A 22,738-nucleotide genomic window follows, 5' to 3' on the forward strand; every position below is an offset into this window, starting at 1 on the left:
AAGTCGCTACTGACCGACCATGAATTCTTTTGCGTTGTGACGATGGTCGTTGCTGACGTTTTGTGAGTGTCCTCGAACATGACGTATGTAGAGGAGTAACGCATCCGGTGGTGCAACGACCAGGTGTACTACCTCGCTGATGAGCCCGGGTGCACTTCGTCTAGCAGCCCAGCCAAGAGTCATAGGTACTCGCCATGTCGCGCATGTTCGATAACTAATATATCAAGGACTGCGGCGTCATCTCGGTACCGGAGGTGATGCAGAGGAGGACCGACAGCAATTACTGGTTTGTCATCCTCGCCACCGTCAGGGTAGCTTTTGTGCCGGTCTGTCTTTAATTCTCTTCGTAAACACACACTTGTATTTTTGTTTAAGCAAGGGCGTATGGTGGTGCGTGCCTGATACTGACGATGTATGAGGAAACTTCTTCCGACAGGTATGCAATGTGCTCTCCAATGATGAGACCATGCAAATCGTGATATATATCGAAGTCTGCATGATACTGATGGTTGCAATATAGTGGTGAAACAGCTAAATTAAAATAACAAAATTTATATATGTCCAGGATCACAAATGAATTATGAATCCTTTTCTTATAACAGTATAAAATATATTTTATATATAGTGATATTATATGTTCCCGTTGTAACGCATAGTACATGGGATGGGTACGTCATGCGTATAAGTTTCACGACGGCAGATGACTAATTAGGGGGTGTTTGGTTACACCCCGCTAAAATTTAGCTCATGTCCCATCGAATGTTTGAACCTCCGTTCCGGGTATTAAATGTAGTCGGATTATAAAACTAATTTGTCAGCCGAAGATTAAAAGACGAGACGAATCTAGTCCAGTTGGTTGGGTCTATATTTCATACTCCTATTTAAAAGTCAAACGCTTGATGTGACCCGGACTAAACTTTAGCAGAAGCAACCAAACACCCCCTTAAACAATTGCGTGATTTGTGGATCTTGCCCAGCAGCCACCCCTACACACTCCAATGCGCTTGTCGATTAGTTGAGGGCATGGGTATGCTAGCTAAGAAAGATATATTATGTGTTTTTGGACGACGCGCGGAGCAGAGCTGACAAGCCGGTAATAACTAGTAGCGAGGTTTCAACAATGTGGCTGGGATCAGCAGGGTATCCTATGTATGACCTGTCTGGAGGGATCGAGTACAAAAGGGTTTGGAGCCTCATGCTGCGCCTGTAGAAACTTCAGTACCTAGCGAGCGTAGGAAGGAGAGTCCAACGACCGGCCATGGCCCAATTAGTGAAGATATTGAGCCAGGACGGCGACAAGTTGTACCTACTATCCATTAGTGGCGATGATGTCGTTCTTGCGCGTGAAGATCCCCGTGACAAAACGCAGGTGATAATTAAGACACATTTTTTTTGTTCTGTAACAGTACTATATATCAGCGTAAGTTCTAGCTAGCACAGTTTAAAGTCCGATGTGAGTACTAGACATTCATTGGTATTTATTTATTTTCGTTACATTTTATTCTTCTATTCATTTTCTAACACATTATACTATATTCAATATTCTCTATCATCTTGTGATAAATCATCAATTACTCTATATATTTTTAATTCACATTTACAGTTTTTCACGTATACGGACCCGTAAATTTTATTTCAATATAAGGGGTGTACATCTCAGTTAAGCTTTTTTCAGCTCTTATATACGAAGGACCATGTGTCAAGACGCGGCAGCATTATTAATCTTGATTCTACATATTTATAACTACATATTGTCTATTTTCAAAGAAAATCTAGTATACCTTTAGTTACTGCTAAACCTCGTCTCTTTCCTTCATCCTAGTTGCACCCCATAACCGGCAATAGCATAGATTGCGTATGAAGAGATATGGCATATTGAAGGACCGGTGAGCGACCACACAAGGTGAATAGGAGCCAATCAAATTCTACTGCTAAAAATTGAAATTGAGCATTTAACTTCAATTGAGATGAAGAAATTGTTCAAACCAAAATTATATCAGTAAACCAGTGAACTCATGATTTTAAAATATTTCTAAGATTCACACGAGACCAACAAAATGAATGGATCACAAATCGGAAAACGAAAAGTACAAATCGGTCCAAAATCATGTCGCTTTCACGAGCTCAAAAATTCAGTTTTTGAATGTGCAACTAAACCAAACGAACCTCGATTGGGCTGAAATTTTGCACACACCTTGACAAGTGGTATTCCAAGTTCTCCACAATTTTTATATCAATTGGATTTAAAATCAATTGCAGATCTAAAAATACGGGCATAATTGATGGTTTTGTTGAAGTTTTCTCAAACAAACTCAAATTGAGATCAACTCGAATCACGACCAAGAACTGCACTAAGGGGGCGTATGCAGTGATTCAAAAAGTGTATCTTCGCACCCAACAATCCCCAAACGAATCTCCAACTCAAGAACTTGGAGGTTCTTCCACACATCCAAAAGAGAGAGGAAGGGAAAACGTGAGAGTAGAATCGAATAAAAAACTGCAGCGAAGACAAAACTGAGGACACGATTCAAACTACTATGTGGATGGATCTGGCCACCCTTTCTTCAAATACAGAGTCGAATATTACAAGCACACATATGAGAGCAAAACACCTGTGGATCTCGACTAAACTAGGGAATGAAAAACTAGAGTATTCTAAACAAAAGCACAAGAGTGCTAGCCAAAGAGATGGCTTTCCACAACAGCTCACCCATCTATTTATAGAGGGTTATTTCTATTTACTAAACTATCCCTAGATACATAGAGCCTATCCACTTAGTCGGGGGCAAAATGTACCAACTCCTAGGATTTTGATCGGATGGTCACACGCTCTACACCAAGTTGCTTCACCTCGACACACCCTTCGTTATGACGCCACAAGCCACCTCTGATTCCCACCGAATCCGCCACCGCCGAGTTTTGAGGCCAAACTCCGTCGAAAAACCTGTCATCCATAGCGCTAGGTGGGTTTTCTAGGATAGACCACCAAACCGCTGCAAGTAGCGTGCCACATGCGCCTCCCCTACAACCTGGACACGTGTCTCGCCAATCCTCAACCTCGCCGACAACATGGCTCGCTCTTCCCCATCCTCGCTCAGGTGCGTGTCACAGGTGTTAGCTAATACGTCTAGTCACCCGGCGACTCTGGTCCCTCGGTCAACTCCCAGCACTCGTCCTTCACCGCTCCTGGTCCATCAACATGAACCCGCATGACCTTCAACTTCGCCATCGACCACCGTCCCTGTGCTCCAAACCTGCACACCATAAACCGAGATACATGGTTGCACAACACAATAACTCACGCATCGGTTAGTCCACAACTCAACCCAAGACGCTACGCGTTGACAATCACTCATCATCAACCCGAACCACAAGGACAAGTCAACCTTGTGTTTGCAATCTCTCGCTTGATGAGTGCATTGTCAACACCACCTCATGAGCATATATTAGCAGAAAGAAGGAAGAAGAAGAGAAACTCACCTGAATGACCAAAAGAAAGATAAAAGCCAAACAAGTCATCCAGAGTGAGCAAAGCTGGGTCAACACGACCAAGCGAAAAATGATTAGTCCTCAAAAAGAGGCTCAACACCATTAGCCAACAGCCAAAACCAAATCAGGGCACAAAATCAGTACAAAAGCTAAAATCAAAGCTAGTTCCACCACAAAGAAGCAAAGACTCAACACAACTAGTGAGAGTTCTCGAATGGCTCAAAGACTCGCCCTGACAAAAGTATTTCTCCCTGAAGCACATCTAAACAACCTCACAGAAAGAAAGACGTCCTCATAAAAATGTGTATACAAGAAGAACTCACCAAAATCTTCCACAAATGCACATCTCCAAGAGGTTCCCCAAATGACCCAAAAATTGCCCCCTTGTTGACAAGTGCACTCCACAAGCGCTAAGACAGGAGAAAGAAGCCAACTGCCCCTGAGGGAATGCAAGGATCAAAAGGAGAATGCATAAAATGCAGGAAGTGCAAGAGCTTCAGGAGTATAGCCAATAGATTGTAAAAATGCTCTAAGTGGTGTTGTGTGATGTGTGCAGCAATAAATGCATGTGCTATCATATGCTCCAACTGATCATATGCACAATATATGTGAAGTGTAAGCATTTTGATTCAGTTTTAAATATGTGAAAAGAGAAGTTCACCACTAAAATCGCACTAGGCATATAGTAAGAAGGAAATCAAACAAGTGCTAGTCATAGGTAAACCAAGTGAACTACCCCAAACAGTGGTCACTCATCATGCTAGAAACATATCTGAAATTGATACCAATTGAAATTTTTAAGATTTATCAGATTTTGAAGTGGATTACAAATTTCAATGAAAACATGTGAGTGCGAGAGGTTGTAAGCATTGTCATTGTCTAACTTTTCAATCAGGTGTAACCTATGCAGAAAAGCAATCAGAAGCTAAAGACACCGATTTTGACCATCCACTACACTGCTCAATTTCATCCAAAAGTGCAAATGGAAGCACTCTCCATACGGTGATGTGGTGAAAAATGCAAATCCATCTCGATCTTTCCGAATTTCATTTATCTTGATTTTAGCACAGAATAAATGAATCAAGACAGTGAATGACTCAAGGCATGAGACATAGCCACCTAACATACTAGTGACATCAAAAAGGATTTCAACACATCCTACACATGCTAGATGCCAATCTCAATGGTGAACAATTTTTAGATTTAGCAAGTAATAGTCAAGTTCACAATTATGAAAGCAGGCTTAGCTCAACAACATTGTATCAATATGAGCAAAAGGAGCCTAAGCATGCCATAGCATCATCATGTACACAAAGAACAAACTATTAAAAGCATAGTCACATTCTAGCAATTATACAAATGAAGCTCAAAATGATTCATGAGATGCAAATGTAGATATGATACAGAAATCAAGAAACAAAAATTAAAATCTACATGAAAGGCAAAAGAAAGGAAGAAAAACCAAAAGGGAGCCCTTAGTGAACAACGGAAGCAAACACCCAACCCCCTCGCAAATGAGCAAATGTGGACTGATCGAGGGGTTTGGTCAAAATGTCTGCAAGCTACCTATGGGTATCAATGTGGCACAAATCGATGTCCCCTTTATCATAATGGTCTCAAAGAAATTTAAAGCGAACATTGATGTGCTTGGTCTTCAAATGCAGCATGAGATTTTTGGTAACGCTAATGGCGCTCATGCAATCACAAAGCATAGGCACATAAGAAAACTCCAAGCCAAAATCCCTCAAGATAGCCATCATCCAAAGCAACTACGAGCAACAGCTAGCGGCAGCAACATACATAGCCTTTGTGGTAGACTGGGCAACACTAGACTATTTGCGAGAAGACCAAGAAACCATGGAGAAACCCAAAAACTAACAAATCCCAAAAGTGGACATGCAATCCAAGAGACATCCTGCAAAATCATCATCTGAATAACCACACAAAGACAGAACGGATGAAGAGGAGTACCATAAACAAACTTAGGAGTGAAATGCTGGTACCTCATAATCTGTTTGATGGCCTGTCTATGAGAAGTGTGTGGAGAAGCCTGGAATGAAGCACACAGAGACACTGCAAATTGTATGTCTAGCCTCGTCACCGTCAAGTATAGGAGGGAGCCGATCGTGCTTCTGTAGTCCTTCTAGTCCACGGGCTCTCCGTCCTCATTGGCATCCAGCGGTGTCATCATGGAAATGGGCTTCGAAAGAGGCTTGGCCTCACCCATGTCAAATTTCTTCAGGACATCTTTTGTGTACTTGCCTTGATGCACAAAAGTCCCATCTAGGGTCTACTTGATTTGTAGCCCAAGGAAGAAGTTGAGCTCTCCCATCATGCTCGTCTCAAACTCCCTACTCATAGTATCTAAAATCTTGGAAACAAGAGCAGGAGAAGAACCACCAAAGATGATATCATCCACGTAAATCTATACTAACAAAGTATCATTGACATGCTTGAGGAGAAAAAGAGTTCTATCCATAGAGCCCATCTTAAAACCCTTTGCAAGCAAGAAAGATTTCAAATGCTCATACCAGGCTCTAGGGGATTTTTAAAACCATACAAACCTGTTTGGAGTTTAAAACATGGTTTGGAAACATGGAACTCTCAAAACTAGGGGCTGCCTCACATAAAACGCTTCCTTTATATACCCATTCAGAAAAGCACTTTTGACATCCATTTGAAAAAGTTTAAAACCCTTTGAAGCAACAAAAGCCAGAAGGATTCTAATGAATTCTAAACAGGATATAGGCGCAAAGGTTTCCTCATAATAAATACCCTCATTCTAGCAAAACCCTTGGGCAACCAACCTCACCTTGTTTCGTACTACCATCCCATCCTCACTCTATTTATTTTTGAAAATACATTTGGAATCATTTTGATGGTAGTTCAAAGGAGGTGGCACCAAAACCCAAACCTAGTTTCTCTTAAAATTTTCAAGCGCCTCATGCATAACATTGACCCAGTTAGGATCAGACAAAGAGTGTCCAACATCCTGGGTCTCAAAAGAGGCAACAAAAGATGAGTGAGCAAAATGAGAAATCTATCGTGACTTGGAGTGAGTGACTCGCTCATGAAGCTCCCTGATCATCTGCTGAGGTGGTTGATGACATTGAATGTTCCGTGGAACCTCCCTCAAGGAATTGACCTCCCCCAAAATAGTAGCCTAATTACCTCCAGACTCAGCAGGCTTAGGCTCGAATGGACCCAAAGCCATAGAAGAAGTTATGTCTGGCCCATCAACCGAAGTAGTCGAAGCAGGCTCAACTGGGGCAGCCAATGGAGATGGCTCGAGATCACTACAATCGACATCGTTGTGCTCCTCCTCCACAAATATGGTCTCACTCATCTTATCTAGACCTAAAGGTCAAAGGCAAGTGATGGACAAGGTGAAGTATCATCAAAGGTCACCTCACAAGTTTCCATGATTTGGTTAGTCTCAATGTTAAGATCATGATAAGCATGTGAGTGTAAAGCATAACCGAGAAAAACACCATCAGAAGACTGTGACTTAAAATTGTCCAAATTTCCATGTTTTAGCACAAAACATGTGCAACCAAACACCCTAAAATGACTAACCTTGGGTGGTCATCCAAATTGCAACTCATAAGAGGTTTTGTTTAGAAAAGCATAGAGAAAGACGCGATTGGACACATGGTAGGAAGTGTTGATCGCTTAGGCCCAAAAATGCGTAGGAGTCCTATGCTCATCAAGCATCATCTTGGCCATCTCAACAAGGGCCCGATTCTTGCATTCGACATATGCATTCTGCTGAGGCAAATACGGAGAGGAAAACTGATACCCAAAGAAGCATAAAAGGTTCAAAAATGAGTATTTTTGAATTCAGTGCTATTGTCACCATGAATCGCTCTCATGTCATTCCTAGGAAACTCATTTTGCAACTAAAGAATCAAATCTCGAGCTTGAATAAAAGCCTCATCCTTCTCCTTCATAAAGAACACCCAAGAATAGCAAGAAAAGTTGTCAACAATCACAAGAACATACCATGTTCCCAAAAAGAGCAAACTCGAGCTAGACCAACAGTGTTCTTGTGAAGCAAATCACCGAGTTGCGAGGTCATCACCTTGGTGGCTAGGGGAAAGAGAATCGGTAACCATTTTGCCATGATGACAAGGGTGACAGACAAGATCTTTCTCAAATTTCAATTTGGGCAATCCTTCGATGATGTCAAGTGAGCTCAAACGACACAAAAGATCGAAGCTCAAATGACCTAGCCTCCTATGTCACTTCCAAATCAGATAGGAAATTCCTACCTAGAGACATCAAGATGGGTCGGCTGAATGGAAAAAATCAGCTCGAAAAACTCGTCCAAATGGAGAAATCTGGCAAACAAACTCTTCCCTTGCATCTAAAACACAAGAAATACCCCCTCTTAAAGCGCGCTTCATAGTCATCCTCAAGAAGTTGTGAAATAGAAAGCAGATTGAAATGCAATTTCGAAAACAAAGCAACATCCTTGATTACAAAATTCTTATCCACTCGAACGGAGCCATGGGAGACAACCTTACCTCTCGACTTATCCCCGAATGTGATGTATTCCTTACTAATCATGGGGTCGAGGTTGGACAGCCATCTGAAGCTTTCAGTCATATGGCGTGAACAACCAGAATCCATGAGACATGTGTTCTCCAGGCCTTCATCCTGCATCAACAATAAGACACGGGGTGAGCAAATGGCACAACCCTATGTTAGGATACTAAGAATAATACCATTGTTGCAGCATTTGCCACTAAAAGGTGTTACGAAAAACACCAAACATCCCCAGTCCCATGGGGGATAGCGATCACCACGAGAAGGAAACTATGGTCCACTGGGAAAGTAAGAACAAAAGCCTCTGCCACGGGTCCTTGGATATATGGCACATGACCAAAACCCTGCTGATCATGATCACCTTGTGGTCTCACTTCCTAAGGCCTAGAAGCAAGAGGCAAAGCACCTGTAGGCCTCACAAAACGTATCTGAATAGGAGGATCATGAACACCATGAGAGGGGTGGTTCCTGTTCCCTTTGCTCAACTCAGAACCCTACCGCTCATCTCTCTACCTCCTAAAGAAAAAACAACCAAATGACCCTTTCTCTCACAATAATCACAATGATTATGGAGTGGGAACACTAGTGGTATCTGGCAGGGTGTCAAGTGGGTTCCTAAGATGGTTAGGCTTTGGACACCATACTTGTTTTTGAGGTGGAACTCTCACAAGCTCCATAGGCACTCCATCACTCACAATAGGGTTAGCAGATTTTGGTGGAGTAAGCTTGACAAGTTTGGGTGTGGCTGACGATTTCTCTGAAGGTTTCAGACCACTGCACTCACCAACCTTACCAAAGCAATCGACAATCCCATCCTTAACAGCAAAGCCTAACCCAGGTCCACTAGTTCCCCTCTTGAACTGGCTGACTGTCATGCCCAATTAGGGTTCATTACACAACACCCAGCTCAAGACAAATCGAAGGCATGTGTTTTCTTCCTGAATCCTTGTCTTGTCGTGCCTGCAGGACTCATGAATAGGCTGCAAACCCTCACAAAGTGCACACTATGCAGGTGCAGATGCACTCACTGAGCTAGCCTTCTCAAGTGAGGCTATCCTAGCGTTTCTCTCTGCTAGCTCAGTCTGCAAACTAGGACAAGCAGTACACTCACCTAACAAGCAAGACCTAGATTGAAGCTCATCGCGCTCATCTAGCAGGGTGGCATACTTGGTCTACAAAGTGGCGATGTTTAACATGTGAAGGGCCCACCCATCACATTCACTCTCATCAAACAACACAACTGAAGCTCTAGCAGACTCAAGCTCCATAAGCATGCTCTCATACTTGGATTTAAATTGTTTCCTCTCACGAGCAACAAGCCTAAGAAACTTGTCTTGATTCGCCAAAGCAGCGTTCAACTCTTCTACCTCAACGGCAAGATCATCGATAGAATGTGATACCTCAGAAGTAGTTTCATCGCTGATGTCCTAGCCATCACCACCCACCGCATAGTATCCAAGGGCCATGGTGTAAAGGGCCCCTGTAGTGTTGGTGATGAATCACAGCCCATTGAGCTTGTTCTCAATGGGCCTCTCGAGATCCTTGTCGCTCGAAGAAGAGGCCGGCTCATCGGAGTCGTGATCCGCTCAGGGAGGCAAGGAAGGCGCTCTCTATGATCTTTGCCTTCTAGAGGTACTTCTTCTTGAGCACCTCCTTCTTGAACCTCCCCGGGATTTGTGCTTACTAGTGGTGTGCTCCCACTTTCCCTTGCGTCGACAATAGTGATGGTCGCATGGGCCAGCCTCCTACTTGCCCTTCTTAGGGCAACTTGCAATGAAGTGGTCGGGGTCACTGCAATTGAGCATCCATCCTTTGACCCACCATGTCGCCCGTTCTGGCGGTTGTTGTGAAACTACATGAACCGACTAGCCACAAGCACGAGCTCCTCATCCCCAAGGCTCTCCACCTGCTCCTCTATGATGGTCAACAAGGAAGACAAAGAAAACATAGCAGGTGAGGGGTTAGAGGAAGAACCACCTCCAGAGGCTAGGGCCATGGTGGGTGCACCGGGGTTCTCGATCTTGGCCTGGGTCTGGTGGTTAATCTCGATGGACTTGAGCTTGCTGAATAGCTCGTCCACGGTGAGAGTCTCTTAATTGGGTGACTCAATGATTGCTGAGACCTTCACCTCCCAAACCCTCTGATCCAGAGCATGTAGCAACTTCAGTGCTCTCATGATCATCATAGGGAAGTTGTGCCTTGTTGGCACGCATCTTGTTGATAATCGACTGGAATCGAGAAAACAAAGTGTATATGGTCTCTCCAGCCAACTGCACAAAGCTCCCATACTCCCGCCGGTACGTCTCAAACAGTCTGGTCTTCATGTGATCATTGCCCTCATAGAATCTCTCGAGGGTAGACTAGATTTGATGAGTCATAGCCAAATGTCCAACTTGCTCAAACTGAGCAAGCGAGAGACATGAGAACAAAGCATTTCGAGTTTTGTTGTTCGAATCATGGAATTCCATTTTAATCGAAGTGATCCGAGCACTCGTAGCATCGAACACAGCATCGAGACAAATCTCCTAGACATGATACCCAATACTCTGAAGATATGGCAACATGCAGATCTTCTAGTATGGGTAATTCATCCTATCGAAAAACGGAGGTTTGGCAGCACCTCGTTCCATGTTGCCTTCATGGACTTTAGACCGATTAGAATTAGGAAATCCTTAACCGGCTCTGATACTAATTAAAGGATTAGTGCGGCAACCAGAGGGGGTGAATGGGAACCCATCAAATTTTGTTGTTAAAAACTGAAATTGAGCACTTAACTTCAATTGAGATGAAGAAAGCGCTCAAACTAAAAGCACATCAACAAACTAGTAATGTCATGATTTCAAAATATTCCTAAGACTCGCAAGAGACTAAAAACAAATGGATCACAAATCGGACACCAAAAATTCCCAATCAGTCGAAAATCGTGTCGCTATCTAGTGCTGATTTCAGCAGCTCAAAAATTCCATTTTCAATGCGAAACTGAATGAAACAAACTCCAATTGAGCTAAAATTTTGTATACACCTTGGAAAGAGGTATTCCAAGGTCTCCACAAACTTAGAACTCAATCAGATTTATAAATCAACCGCAGGTCTAAAAATTCGGACATAATTGGGGTTTCGTTGGAGTTTTCTCAAACAAACTCAAACTGAGATCAACTCGGATCACGACCAAGAACTGCATTAAGGGGCATATGCAGCGATCCAAAGATCGTATATTAGCACCCAACTATCCCCAAACGAATCCCCAACTCAAGAACTCGAAGGTTCTTCCACAGATCCAAAAGAGAGGGAAGGGAAAAACGCGAGAGCAGAATCGAACCAAAAACTACAGTAGAGACAAAACTGAGGACAAGATTAAAACTACTCACCTATGCTAATGGTCCTTTGGTCAAGTCCCAGCGCTCGTCACCCGGCGACTGTGGTCCCTTGGTTAAGTCCAAGCGCTCATCCTTCACCTTTCCCGGTTCATTGGCACGGACCCGCATGACCTTCACCTTAGCCGTCGACCACCGTCCCTGTGCTCCACACCTACACACCACAAGCCGAGAGACATGGTCGCACAAAACAATAACACACGTCTCAGTTAGTCCATGACTCAAGTCGAGAGACTACTCTTTGCCAAACAGTCATCATCAACCGCAACCACAAGGGATAAGTCAACCTCATTGTTGGGACAAAGGCTTACCTAGCCCTAGGTCAGCAAAGTGAAGTCACCCCCAACCCTCGATTAACCGTAATGCTGCAGGTAACCAGAGACTTTGTGTGGTAATGATTATGATGAGAGGCGCGGGGGCACTCGAGCCATCTTGAGGAACAGAATGTTTGGAAGCAAGAGGCCTTCGCCAGGTAGCCAACACAACAAAGATCGATGAGTAACGTAATGGCTCTTCCAGGCGAAGGCTATGAGCGTGACGGACTCACCTGTCCATGTCGCAAGACTGAGGTGTCGATAGGCTACCCTACCAAGCTAAAGTCACCCAAAATGGTGAGGTCCACACCACCAGTTCAGAGAGCTCAGGGGATCCCCTCCATAACCCAAAAAGGCTACCCTACCAAGCTAAAGTTTTGCTAGATCTGATGAGGAACTTGCCTATGGCCCCCCTATGTTTCAACGCCACAGTAGGCCACCAACACCACCCATTGAGAATGCCTCCGGAGAACAATGATGAAGACTTCCAGGATGGCCTGGACCTCGGTATTAACACCGAGGAGGAACTATTACTCAAAATCCTCTGCTTGTGCAACTCCATCCTCCAGAAGTATAAAGATGCCCTCGTGGCCGAACAACAATGTAGCGAGGCGTGGGCCGGAGTATGTCTCCTTATCTAGCAAGAAAAAGAGCACGTCCAAGCCCTCGAGCAAGAAATATCGCAGCTGCATGCCCACCAGGACCGAGTACAGCCCTCACATGGCACCATGAGATTGAGCAGTTTTGACGAAGTCAAGGAGACGATGCAAAGCAACACCTTCTAGGCTTTCAATTTCACTGATAATAGATGCCCACTCTTTGCCAGACTACAGGCAACAACATGGCCAACCAACTACAGGGCTAGAAATTGGCTGAAGTACAACGGGAAGGCTAACCCATCGCTTTTTATTATGAGTTATCAGGTCAAAGTGGCCTCATCCGAATGAGATGACAATGCAATGGCGAAGTCTCTCATCATCACCCTGGAGGGCCCCGCCTTAACATGGTGCATCAGGCTTCCTCCGTTGTCGATTGATTCATGGGCGGCCCTTCGGCACAAATTCCTCCTCAACTTCCAAGGGTACAGACAGCAAACAGATGCCCTCGCAGAGCTATCACTTTGCAGACAGTTAGAGAGGGAAAGCCTTCATGACTACTACAAGAAATTTTTGTCGCTTAAGTCTCAGTTACGTTAGTGGAAGACAGCAATGCTATTCATTACGCCATCAACGGTCTCTGCACAGGTCACATATATAGTCACTACACCAAGGATCCACCACCAACTCTCCAAGAGTTGTATCAATTATTCAAGAAGTATGAACGTTCTGAAGACCTCCATTACCGCAAGGTCGAGGCACAACGTAAACCAAGGGACCCTTCGCACCCAGGGAGCTCCAACACTTGGTCGCGAAAGCAGCAACCTTGTCAAAACAGCCCCAATACAACCCTAAAACAGCCCCAACCTTGTCAAAATGGCCTCAACACATGGTCACATATACCACAAGAGCTAAAATTCAAATCCCCAAGTGTGGAAAATAGCCCAGCACTGGAGGCTGACGAACCTGTGGACAAAGACTTGCTTGAAGACCGCAGAGTTGAGGCCCTCGATACAATTGCAAGATATCAAGAAGCAACAAAGTCATGGTGAGACAAGTCTGTCAAAGCCAAGGAGTTTGACGAAGGCGGCCTAGTCCTCATCCGGACACCGTGAATAGAAGTAAAACGAAAACTTGAACCCAAATGGGAGGGACCCTACATTGTTTCAAAGAAGACTTCGCCTTATGCCTACAGGCTAACTAGCCAAACCGGTATCCAGCTGGGACACAGTTGGAGTGTAAACAATCTACGAAAGTTTTTTGTTGTAAGAACAATTTTGATCATAAGGGCCCGCGATGGCCCATGTAATATTTAAAACAAAATTCAGGCCCGCACTCTTTTCCTCACAAAGGGGTGAGATTTTGAATGAGACGGAGCTTTGTAATAAAGCAGCGAAAAACACCCAATGGACGTGCTACAACCGAAAAGGCTCCCAAAACCAACATTCGGCTACGAAGGCAGTCACCGTCGTACAAAGCAAAACCTATTCACGGTGTGTGACAAGACACCTCTGGGTGCAGACAATCCACACGTACTAAGCCAAATTAAAACAAAATCTTAGCGAAGACACCTCTGGGTGCAAACAACGCCTAAAGGTGTAGCCAGATTAAAACAAAATCTTAGCGAAGACACCTCCGAGTGTATAATAACAGGGGGGGCTTTTTTTGCACATGAGGTAACATGGGGCTTTTTTGCACATACAAAAATCCTAACCTTTGTTTAAAAAGAATATGAAACTATATCCATGTTGTAAGTGTGTTATAGTGTTTATGTGAAAATGAGTTATCTATAATAGCAATATACAAATTTTATCCTCATGGAGTATTTCAAAATTTAAAATAAAGTAGTAGTATTATTAGTGCATGATTAGCAGAGAACCTTCTTCATAGCTGCTAAGCAATATAAATATGTACTTACATGCTATGCATATGCATATATAAAGTTTGCATGCATGCGTTGTTTGAATTAGTTTCACACTAGTTGTGGCAGGAGTTTTGTATCTTAGAAACATATGTAATTAATGGCATATATTGGTAATTCATAAATGGATTAAGGTAATTCATAAATTGATTCAAATGCATTGTGATTAAAGTACACCGAATTGAAAGCGGGGGGGGGGGGGGGGGGGACAAAATAAGTTACCAATCTTTGTTACAATATTTCTGCCGTCTTACCCTCTTTTTTTTTTCATTTCCTTCCTAGCACACACATCGGCTCTAATTAGCTAGCGACATGTACATGCAGCAATGGTTCAAGGACTACTCCCGATCCAGCAATTTGACCGATGATAACGGCCGAAGGACATTCGCGCTGGTGAACAAGGCCACACGACAAGCAATTGTGAACAGAAAAGATACAAGCATGCAAAGTGATCTTCAATATCGTCGCGGCGACGTAATCAAGGTACACATAGATTGAATTAAGAGTAGCTAGGCTGCCCACTTATATACAGCCCCAAAAAAAGAGCCTAGTAGGAGTATGTGATGCATATCGCCGTGCATGTAGATGAAACTTACTTACAGTGACGAGTGTATTTTGCGTGACTGATTATTAATTAGGTATGTAGTATGCTGAGAAGACCATGCATGCATACTAGCAAAACAATAGTGTAAAGTGAAGATTCTTTTCGGGTATATATATATAGTGCAAATTAAATGAAAATTCTTTTAGGGTAACTGTGCAAAATACATGAAGATCGTCGTCAGTCCCTAGGACTATCATCATCATCATTTCTCTCTAACTCCTGATTTGCTGGCAATCTGGTGGCCAATTAATTTGACCAGCAGGTGGAACTGGCCCCTTACAACTATGATGATCGTGTGGATATCTCCATGCTATGGACCGAGCTCGCGGAGAACGGTAACGATGACGGCTTTAACATAATTGCGGTGCTCAGCGACAACTCTCTGATGCTTTGTTGGCAACATGACGGCAATAATGTCAGTACGGGTCAGGGCATGGTAACCGTTAACTATTTTTCTGGTCAAGGCAACCGGCACTGGAAGATAGTTCCCGTAGGCCGCAACGCGTGGTGAAGGTTCTGTTAAAACGCGTCACTAATTAGATTTCTAAAGCTTCAGACTGAATCTATTACTGAAGTGTGTCGTCCATTATAAAACATGTCATTAATATTGGGTCAAAAAATTCCAAAAGGCATAGTGACGCGTTATTACTTCAAAAACCCTTCACTAATGGGTGTTATTAGTGATGAATATTTACATGTCACTAATATGATTTAAGATCATTCTCCATTCACTTATGAGTTTGGGTGTGTTGTGGCCTAGTGTCTCGCCCGGTGCAGCAGAACCGCACAAGGTTCTAACTAATCCTCGTTGGTGTCCCTACGCCAACGGAAGCCCACCCAAAGACCAATCATCCGATCGAGTAACTCTGTATAGAGCCGTGGGCTTTCTCCATGTGCAAGTGGTGTTCTGCTTCTGATCTCCTCTCGTACGTCCTCGCCATCTTGACTATCGAGCTTCCAGCAAAAACATTGTGGGTTTCGTTCCCTCCGATACACGGTGGTGGCCACAACACAAACACAGTTGGTGTGGTCTCGTAAGACGTCGCTCCACTCGGTACAATTTACAATGGCTCACGCAAGAGTTGAGGGTGTTTCTGGTTTTTCTAACCTCACTCAATCTACTAGGATCAACCTAGAGGAAGTGCAATTGCGGTCTAACTAATCTAAGCACTTTACAAAGTACCTACGCTAATCACCGAGTGATTCTATTAAACACTTGGATGTTCGGAGCAATGGAGATGTGTCTCTACTCAATAGCAATGTTGTTTGGGCTTCCACACATCCATAGGCTCGTTGGGGTGGGTATATATAGGCTCCCAACCAAAAGCAGTCGTTGGAGAGCAGGTTCCAGCTCCCTACGGTGCACCGGACCATCTACGCCAGTTGACCGTTGGAACTAGCTGTTGGAGTGTCTATAGCTTGGCGCACCGTACCGTCCATATAGGCCATGTGTACTAGCCATTATAGCTAGCCGTTGCAGCACCAGACCGTCTTCACGGTGCACCGCACCGTCTGCTTGAGGCTTCTTTTTCTTTTTAGGCTTCTTTTGCCTTGTGTCTTGGACATATGCTGAACATTTTTAGGTCTTCTATGGATCTTTTAATTTCTTCTTTTGAGGTGCTGCTTCCTCAATACCTCGGTCCAACACACTTTTGAACTACAAATATATAAACTATCAGATACATTAGTCCACAGGTTATGTTGTTCATCAAACATCAAAACCAATTAGTCAAATGGGTCGAGATCCATTTTTCTTACTATCTTTCCATTTTTGGTGATTGATGACAACACAACCAAAGTAAGCAAATATACAAAATACAAAACGAAATAGTGCAATCTACTTGCTATAATGCATGCAATCCCCTTAATGTGGAATTATGAACTTAAGCCTCCCCTAATTCCATAATCAACATACTTCCTATTTTGGACCGAAACCAACATAAATAACCACTTAGAGACTAAAATTTTTGAAAATGAGTGGTTTTGGTATTTGATATACTATGGTTTGCTTTGGTCCTCAAATTTCTCCCCCTTTGGAATCAAACACCGAAAAGGAAGACATTAAGACCATATAGAAAGTTAGAAAAATTTGAAACATCTAAGAAAGTTCACCCCATTTGGTGAAGCAATCTCCCCAAAAAAGGATTTACTCCCCCTATTAGAAAACTCTCCACTATTAAGAATATTTAGCACATAAAAGCATATGAGGATCCAAGAATTGGTTTATATAGACTAGACTCCCCATTTTTATATGTATAGCTAAATGATAAAAGATATTCTAGAGATACCAATTGAAGAAATTTAAAACATATGCAAATTGGCAACCGAGCACTAAATGATATCTAATCAAGATATCATAGTCTATACAAGAGGAGATGAAATGTAAATGATACTAGTTGTAAGATACTGATTGACAAATCATCATCTTTACAGTGGAAGTTTTTTTGTCAATCTCCGAGATTCCATTTTCCTTCAATGAGACTATTACACACATGATAGGCTTGAAAAGAGCGTTAGTCTCAAAGAAATAACCCCCCTCTAAAAGTGTGAATGCAAGTTTTAAATACTTGTAGGAGACACACACTTGATCTTTTAAGGTTAAGATACTACTTGAAAGGTTAATGTCATGAAAGCATTACCCAGGTGATACTTAGTAGGGGCAAATTACCTATAATTTAAACTTTGTCACATATAATTGAAAACGATACTAATTGTAAGATATCAATTGGAAGACAAGCATGAATACAATTTATTTAGGAGTTTGATTAAGCTATGTGACATGCTTTACTTGTCATTTTAAAAACATGTAGGTTTTGCTCCAAGAATATGAATTTAAATCGAGCAATCTTACTATACTATTCACCTAGTATGCATGCTATGCAATTGATATGTCATATCAATTGAAAAACAAAACAATTGAAAGCAAAACTAGGTAAGAAAGGTAAAACTAGATACATGAATAAAGAAACGCATATCTAAAAACAAGGAATTGTTGCATCAAGTTGAACCGCAAAACTTTAATTTTGTTTTATGCATATGCTTGAGGTGTTCAAATTTGAATTTGTGGCATGGTTGAATTTGAATTCAAAAGAGAAAATAAAAATAAAAGGGAAACAAAATCTAGAATAAAGAAAAACCTAAACAAGCCCGCAGCCTCCTCTCCCTCGACCTTTTGGCCTAGTCGGCCCAACTTCCCCCTCCCGCGTGCCCGCTTTCCACACACTCTCTCTACTCGGTGGGACTACCGTGTCGGCGCCACCCCACTCACTCGCGCGCCTACTACCTTCTCTCCCTATGCCCCATAGACCCACCCAGTCAGCGCGCGCTGCTCGATCACCCATTCTGGCCCGCTAACGCCCTGGCCCCACCTGTCAGCCCCGTCCCCTTCAACCGTCCTCGCTCACACCTTGTGCGCACGCCGAGGACTCCATGCCCACGTCATGCGCCAAGCCCGCAACCGCCTCACCCTCAGCCACTTCTAGCTTCCAGAGCCCCACTCACTTTCTCCCTCCCTCATTCGCACGTCCGTAGAGCCCCCACCCGAGCCTAGCGCCATGCGCACGTCAGGGAAGAACTGCCGCGCGTTCGTCGTAGACTCGAGCTTGTTCCATCGCCGACGTTCAGGCCCCATCGTGACTGTTGCCTCGGTAAGCTTCGCCTTGACGTCCACAGCTTGGTACATGCCCCAATTAACTCCCTCCCCCTCTGGTTTCCCCTGCCCGCGCTCACCTGTCGTCCTCCGCACTCTCGCAGTGCCACCACCGTTGACCTGAGCCACCGCCATGCCCCTACTGCCATCCAGAGGTCCCCGAGGCTCCCATTGAGGTAACCAACCTACCCCGCCCCCTCTTTTTCGCTTCCCTATTCTTTGTTGCTTGCAATTCCTCACCGAAGTGAGGTAGCGCCGCCGCCCAACTGCCTCGTCGTGGGCCGCCACCCTCTAGTGCCCCTGTGTCAGTGCTGTCCTAGCATTCATGTTCACCACACTCCCCCTGACCTCCCCGAGCCTTTATTGTCGCTCTGGGATCCCCAGCGCGCCCTCGTCTCTAGCGAGCCCTCGCCACGGTCACGGGGACGCCGCCGCTGGCGGCCAGGGAAAGCCGGTCAGGGCAGGTCGTCTAATCCTAGGCGTCCATCTCGGATTGGACAGTTCTGTTTCAAATAAACCTTACTCAATCCCGACCGTCCACTTAAGATCCGACCGCCCAGACTGCCCCTACCCCGTGCCCCTACCGCTGGGCCTGGCCGGTCAGTCCCGCCTGCCAACCCCGAGCCACTGACCTCCTAGCCCACCTGTCATCCGCCCGTGCCCCGCGCGCCCACGCACTCGCCTGGCGGTTCTAATCTTGGGCATGTTCGAACTTGTTTAATTTTATGAGATTTATGGTCTTTGTGGGATATGTGATGTATATGTGATATCTGTGATGATTATGTGATATATGTGATGTATATGTGATGATTATGTGATATAACTTTTGTTTGTTTGGATGGAATAATAAAAACAAATAAAAAGGGATATGCTGGTCACTTTGCCGAGTGTAACACTTGACAAAGAGATACTTTGTCGAGTGTAAATATTATAGCACTCGGCAAAGAAGCAACCTTTGCCGAGTGCCTCTGTAGCATCCCAAAAATTCAAATCTTGAAATTTTCTCAAAATTCAAAATGAATTTCAAATTGCATTTCAAAATGGTTGTTTGCAAGTTGATATCAACAAATAAAATATAGAGGTCTATATTCTCTCCAAAATCCTCCTCAAATATCCTACAAATATTTCCCCAGTGATCCCACTCAAATTCATTCCAAAAATACTACCCAGATATTTCCTTAGTGACCCCCTCAAATTCTTTCCAGAACTACTGTCCAGATATTCCACCAATATATCTCCAAGTATTTTCTTCCTAAGAAATACCTTCGAATCATTTTTCAAGTCCCCACAAATATTTTCTTCATAACTTTTCTCATGCTCATACGTATACGTATGCCTCCGGTGTCATACGGTGAGCTCTACAAGCTAATCTCACTCATATAAGACAAATCCATGCTAATCTCCCACTAATCCTCTCATCCTCCCATTAATCCTCTCATCCCTCCCCCTAATCCCCCCACCATGGCTATAAATAGAGGGGCAAGGGTCTCCTCTCATCCCACCCCAAGCCATTTCATGGCAACTCTCTTCCCCCCCCCACACACCCACTCCATGTTCCACACAAGCACACACTAGCACAAGGATCGTTCGGTCGTTCTTCGATCGTTCGTCCCCCTGTTCTTAGTTTGTTCGTTCGTTCGTCCGATCGTTCATGGTTCGTTCGTCCGTTCGTTCGATCGTTCGATCGTTCGTCCGTTCGTTCATCCAAATAATCTTTTTCCTGCCGTTATGCTGCCGAAATTCCAATCGTTCGTTCGTTCGATCATTCGATCGTTCATCGTTCGTTCATAGTTCCTATTCATCGTTCGTTCATAGTTCCTATTCATCGTTCTTCCAAATAATCTTTGTCCTGTCGTTATGCTGCTGAAATTCTGATCGTTCGTTCGTCCGATCATTCGATCGTTCGTTCGTTCGTTCATAGTTCCTATTCATCGTTCATCGTTCGTTCATCGTCACTATTCACCATTACTATTTATCGTTACTATTCATCATCATTACTATTTATCGTTACTATTCATCGATGATATCTATGTCAACCTTTTCGTCGTCACTATTCATCGTTACTATTTGTTGATCATCCGATCACCCCAAATTTCAACTACTCATCCGTCATGCTGTCTTGTCCACCTAAGACCAGCCAAACCAATATTTCAGTCATATGAACTCCGGTGACTGTAATTTTCCTTCCAGTGGGAACTTCCCATCTGGTCACACATCCCAGGTTTCTCCAAGTTGAGCACGCTTAACTTTGAGATTCCTTCGAACCAGGCTTCCAAACTCAGATTCCAATAATTCTCGTTTCTAAATTCTTATAAACTATTCCCTATCCAACCATGTCATCCCTTGAGCATGGTTCATATTCGAGAAAACTCCTAAAATACTCTTGTCCCATATTCTGCCTATAACTATCCTGTTCATACTAAGTCAGACGATTCATTCGTCATTATTCTCACCAACAGTGAACTTCACTATGCTACACCACATACACTCAGCTATAAATACACCCAGCTACCCTCTCCCTCTCCACACACACTCAACACCCTCAGCCAAGGCAAACACCCCACCCACTCAGTAACTCCGCTCTATCGGCTACACACATAGTGTCGCTTCGCCTCCAGTCCACCCTCCTGGTAAGCACCTCCGCTCCACCACTAGTAGTATCTCAACACCACATGACACAGATTCTACTCAAGACTCTACCCATCTATATATCGCTATTCTGACCACTATACTAAATATTTGTTGGCATACTTGCTTGTTTGTATGTTTACTTATTCATGTTGCATAGTTATCGGAGCGTTCGTGCCGTCTCGTGGAGGCCAGATCTGCAAGTCTACACCAGTCAGTGGAGCTAGAAGCCAGTTCCGCGAGCTCCCTTTCCCCCTTCGCCGGATAAGCACGACAAGCTCACTGGATCCCTTTGATGCATAAATTACCTATGATTTTTCAACCACAACCCTCAGCCTGTTATTTTATGCATGATATGATTTTGAGACAAGTTATTATGGCCACCCAGCCGCTTGCCGCAATCAATCCTTGATATATTTGTTACAAATGATTTGAGAAAAGGTGTGAGTTTTCAAAAGAAAATGCTTTTAAAAATGTGTATGATGAAGGGTTTTCACCCTTATCACCTTTGAGTAGGGATGATCAGGGACTCCCTGGTTTAGGGGAGGGCCTAAGGTGATGGCTCAGCTGGTTTAGGTGTGAGCAGAAGGATTGTCCCCTCACATAAGGACCGGTTTGTCATCCTTCACTACCTGTACTCATGATAAGTACAACCACTCGAGACTGTGTGGGCAGTCACTCAATCTGAACTCGTACGGTTCAAACTCCAGGGTTATGAAGGTTGGGGAGCATCGGGAGGATAAGGAGGGGGAATGTTTTGTCCGGTTTGGACATGGCGGTGGCCTGACTCCTTCCGGTATAACCGATAAGGTTAGGACGTGCAAGGAAAGAAAGAGATTCGGATTCGGATCTCATTGGCCATGAGATCGCAGAGCCGAACTAGTGGGTAAAGTGTACCCCTCTACGCAGAGTTCAAACTTATTCGAATAGTCTGTGTCCACAGGAATGGACGAGTTTGGTGTGGTATGGCAATTAGTGTTTTGTTTTAAAAAAAGGGTGCTTTTGAGAAAAGTGATTTTTAAAAGGTCCGGCGGTTGAGCCGTGAGCTATGGTGGACGGGAAGTCCAGTAGCTGTTTTTGAAAATGAAAACCAGTGGGAAATTGCTGAGATACCTGGATGGTTTAGTCCAGGGGATTTTGTTCTATATTGAAAAACTTTCTGCTCTTTCGGTAGAGGATGCGCTTTGAAAAATACAAAATGTTTTACAAAACAACCCTGCATAAAATATTGCTGTTTCTGCAAAATACCCTGAGCTCCACATATTCCATGCATTATATCTAATTTCCCCATTTCGCGGGTAAGAGTTACGACTGTTCCCAACCTTGCATGTGGCTGTTGGACCGCTGATTTGCTTCGCTGCGTATATTGGGCTACTTCAGCCCCACTCTGATGATATGTCCTGAGTTGTGGACCAACTCTTAAAGTTGATCGCCACCTTTATAGGTTTGTCTCGTTTAAGCAGATCTGTAATCATCTGTTGTATAAATGTGTTTACTAGCCTCCAGGGACTAGTAATTGTATCACATTTGAGTCCCAGAGGATCTGGGGCGCTTCAGCCTCCTAGTGCACTCGGCAAAGGACCTGACAAAGAGGTCCACTGGTGATCCTTTGCCG

The 22,738-nt window shown here is 43.9% G+C and overlaps 1 protein-coding gene across 2 annotated transcripts; it reads left to right on the forward strand.

Moving 5' to 3' along the window:
- The first annotated feature begins 1,148 nt into the window (after positions 1 to 1,148).
- Positions 1,149 to 15,577, forward strand: LOC103641474 (ricin B-like lectin R40G2). Of its 2 annotated transcripts, none has more exons than XM_008664824.2 (3): positions 1,149 to 1,369; positions 14,567 to 14,725; positions 15,106 to 15,577. In XM_008664824.2, the coding sequence occupies exons 1-3, from the start codon at positions 1,259 to 1,261 to the stop codon at positions 15,355 to 15,357; spliced, it is 522 nt and encodes a 173-aa protein (XP_008663046.1). In that variant the 5' UTR covers positions 1,149 to 1,258; the 3' UTR covers positions 15,358 to 15,577. The 2 variants fall into 2 exon arrangements, with proteins under 2 accessions (XP_008663046.1, XP_008663047.1); XM_008664825.3 differs by having other exon boundaries at positions 1,152 to 1,369; positions 15,109 to 15,573.
- Positions 15,578 to 22,738: the final 7,161 nt, after the last annotated feature.

The sequence above is a fragment of the Zea mays genome, chromosome 10 (assembly GCF_902167145.1).
Source record: "Zea mays cultivar B73 chromosome 10, Zm-B73-REFERENCE-NAM-5.0, whole genome shotgun sequence".
NCBI classification, from domain to species: Eukaryota; Viridiplantae; Streptophyta; class Magnoliopsida; order Poales; family Poaceae; genus Zea; species Zea mays.

Coding starts and splice junctions, on each gene's coding strand:
- LOC103641474 (XM_008664824.2), top strand. CDS start 1,259: ATGGCCCAATTAGTGAAGATATTGAGCCAGGACGGCGACAAGTTGTAC. Junction 1,370..14,566: donor ATCCCCGTGACAAAACGCAG/GTGATAATTAAG, acceptor ATGTACATGCAG/CAATGGTTCAAGGACTACTC. Junction 14,726..15,105: donor GTCGCGGCGACGTAATCAAG/GTACACATAGAT, acceptor TAATTTGACCAG/CAGGTGGAACTGGCCCCTTA.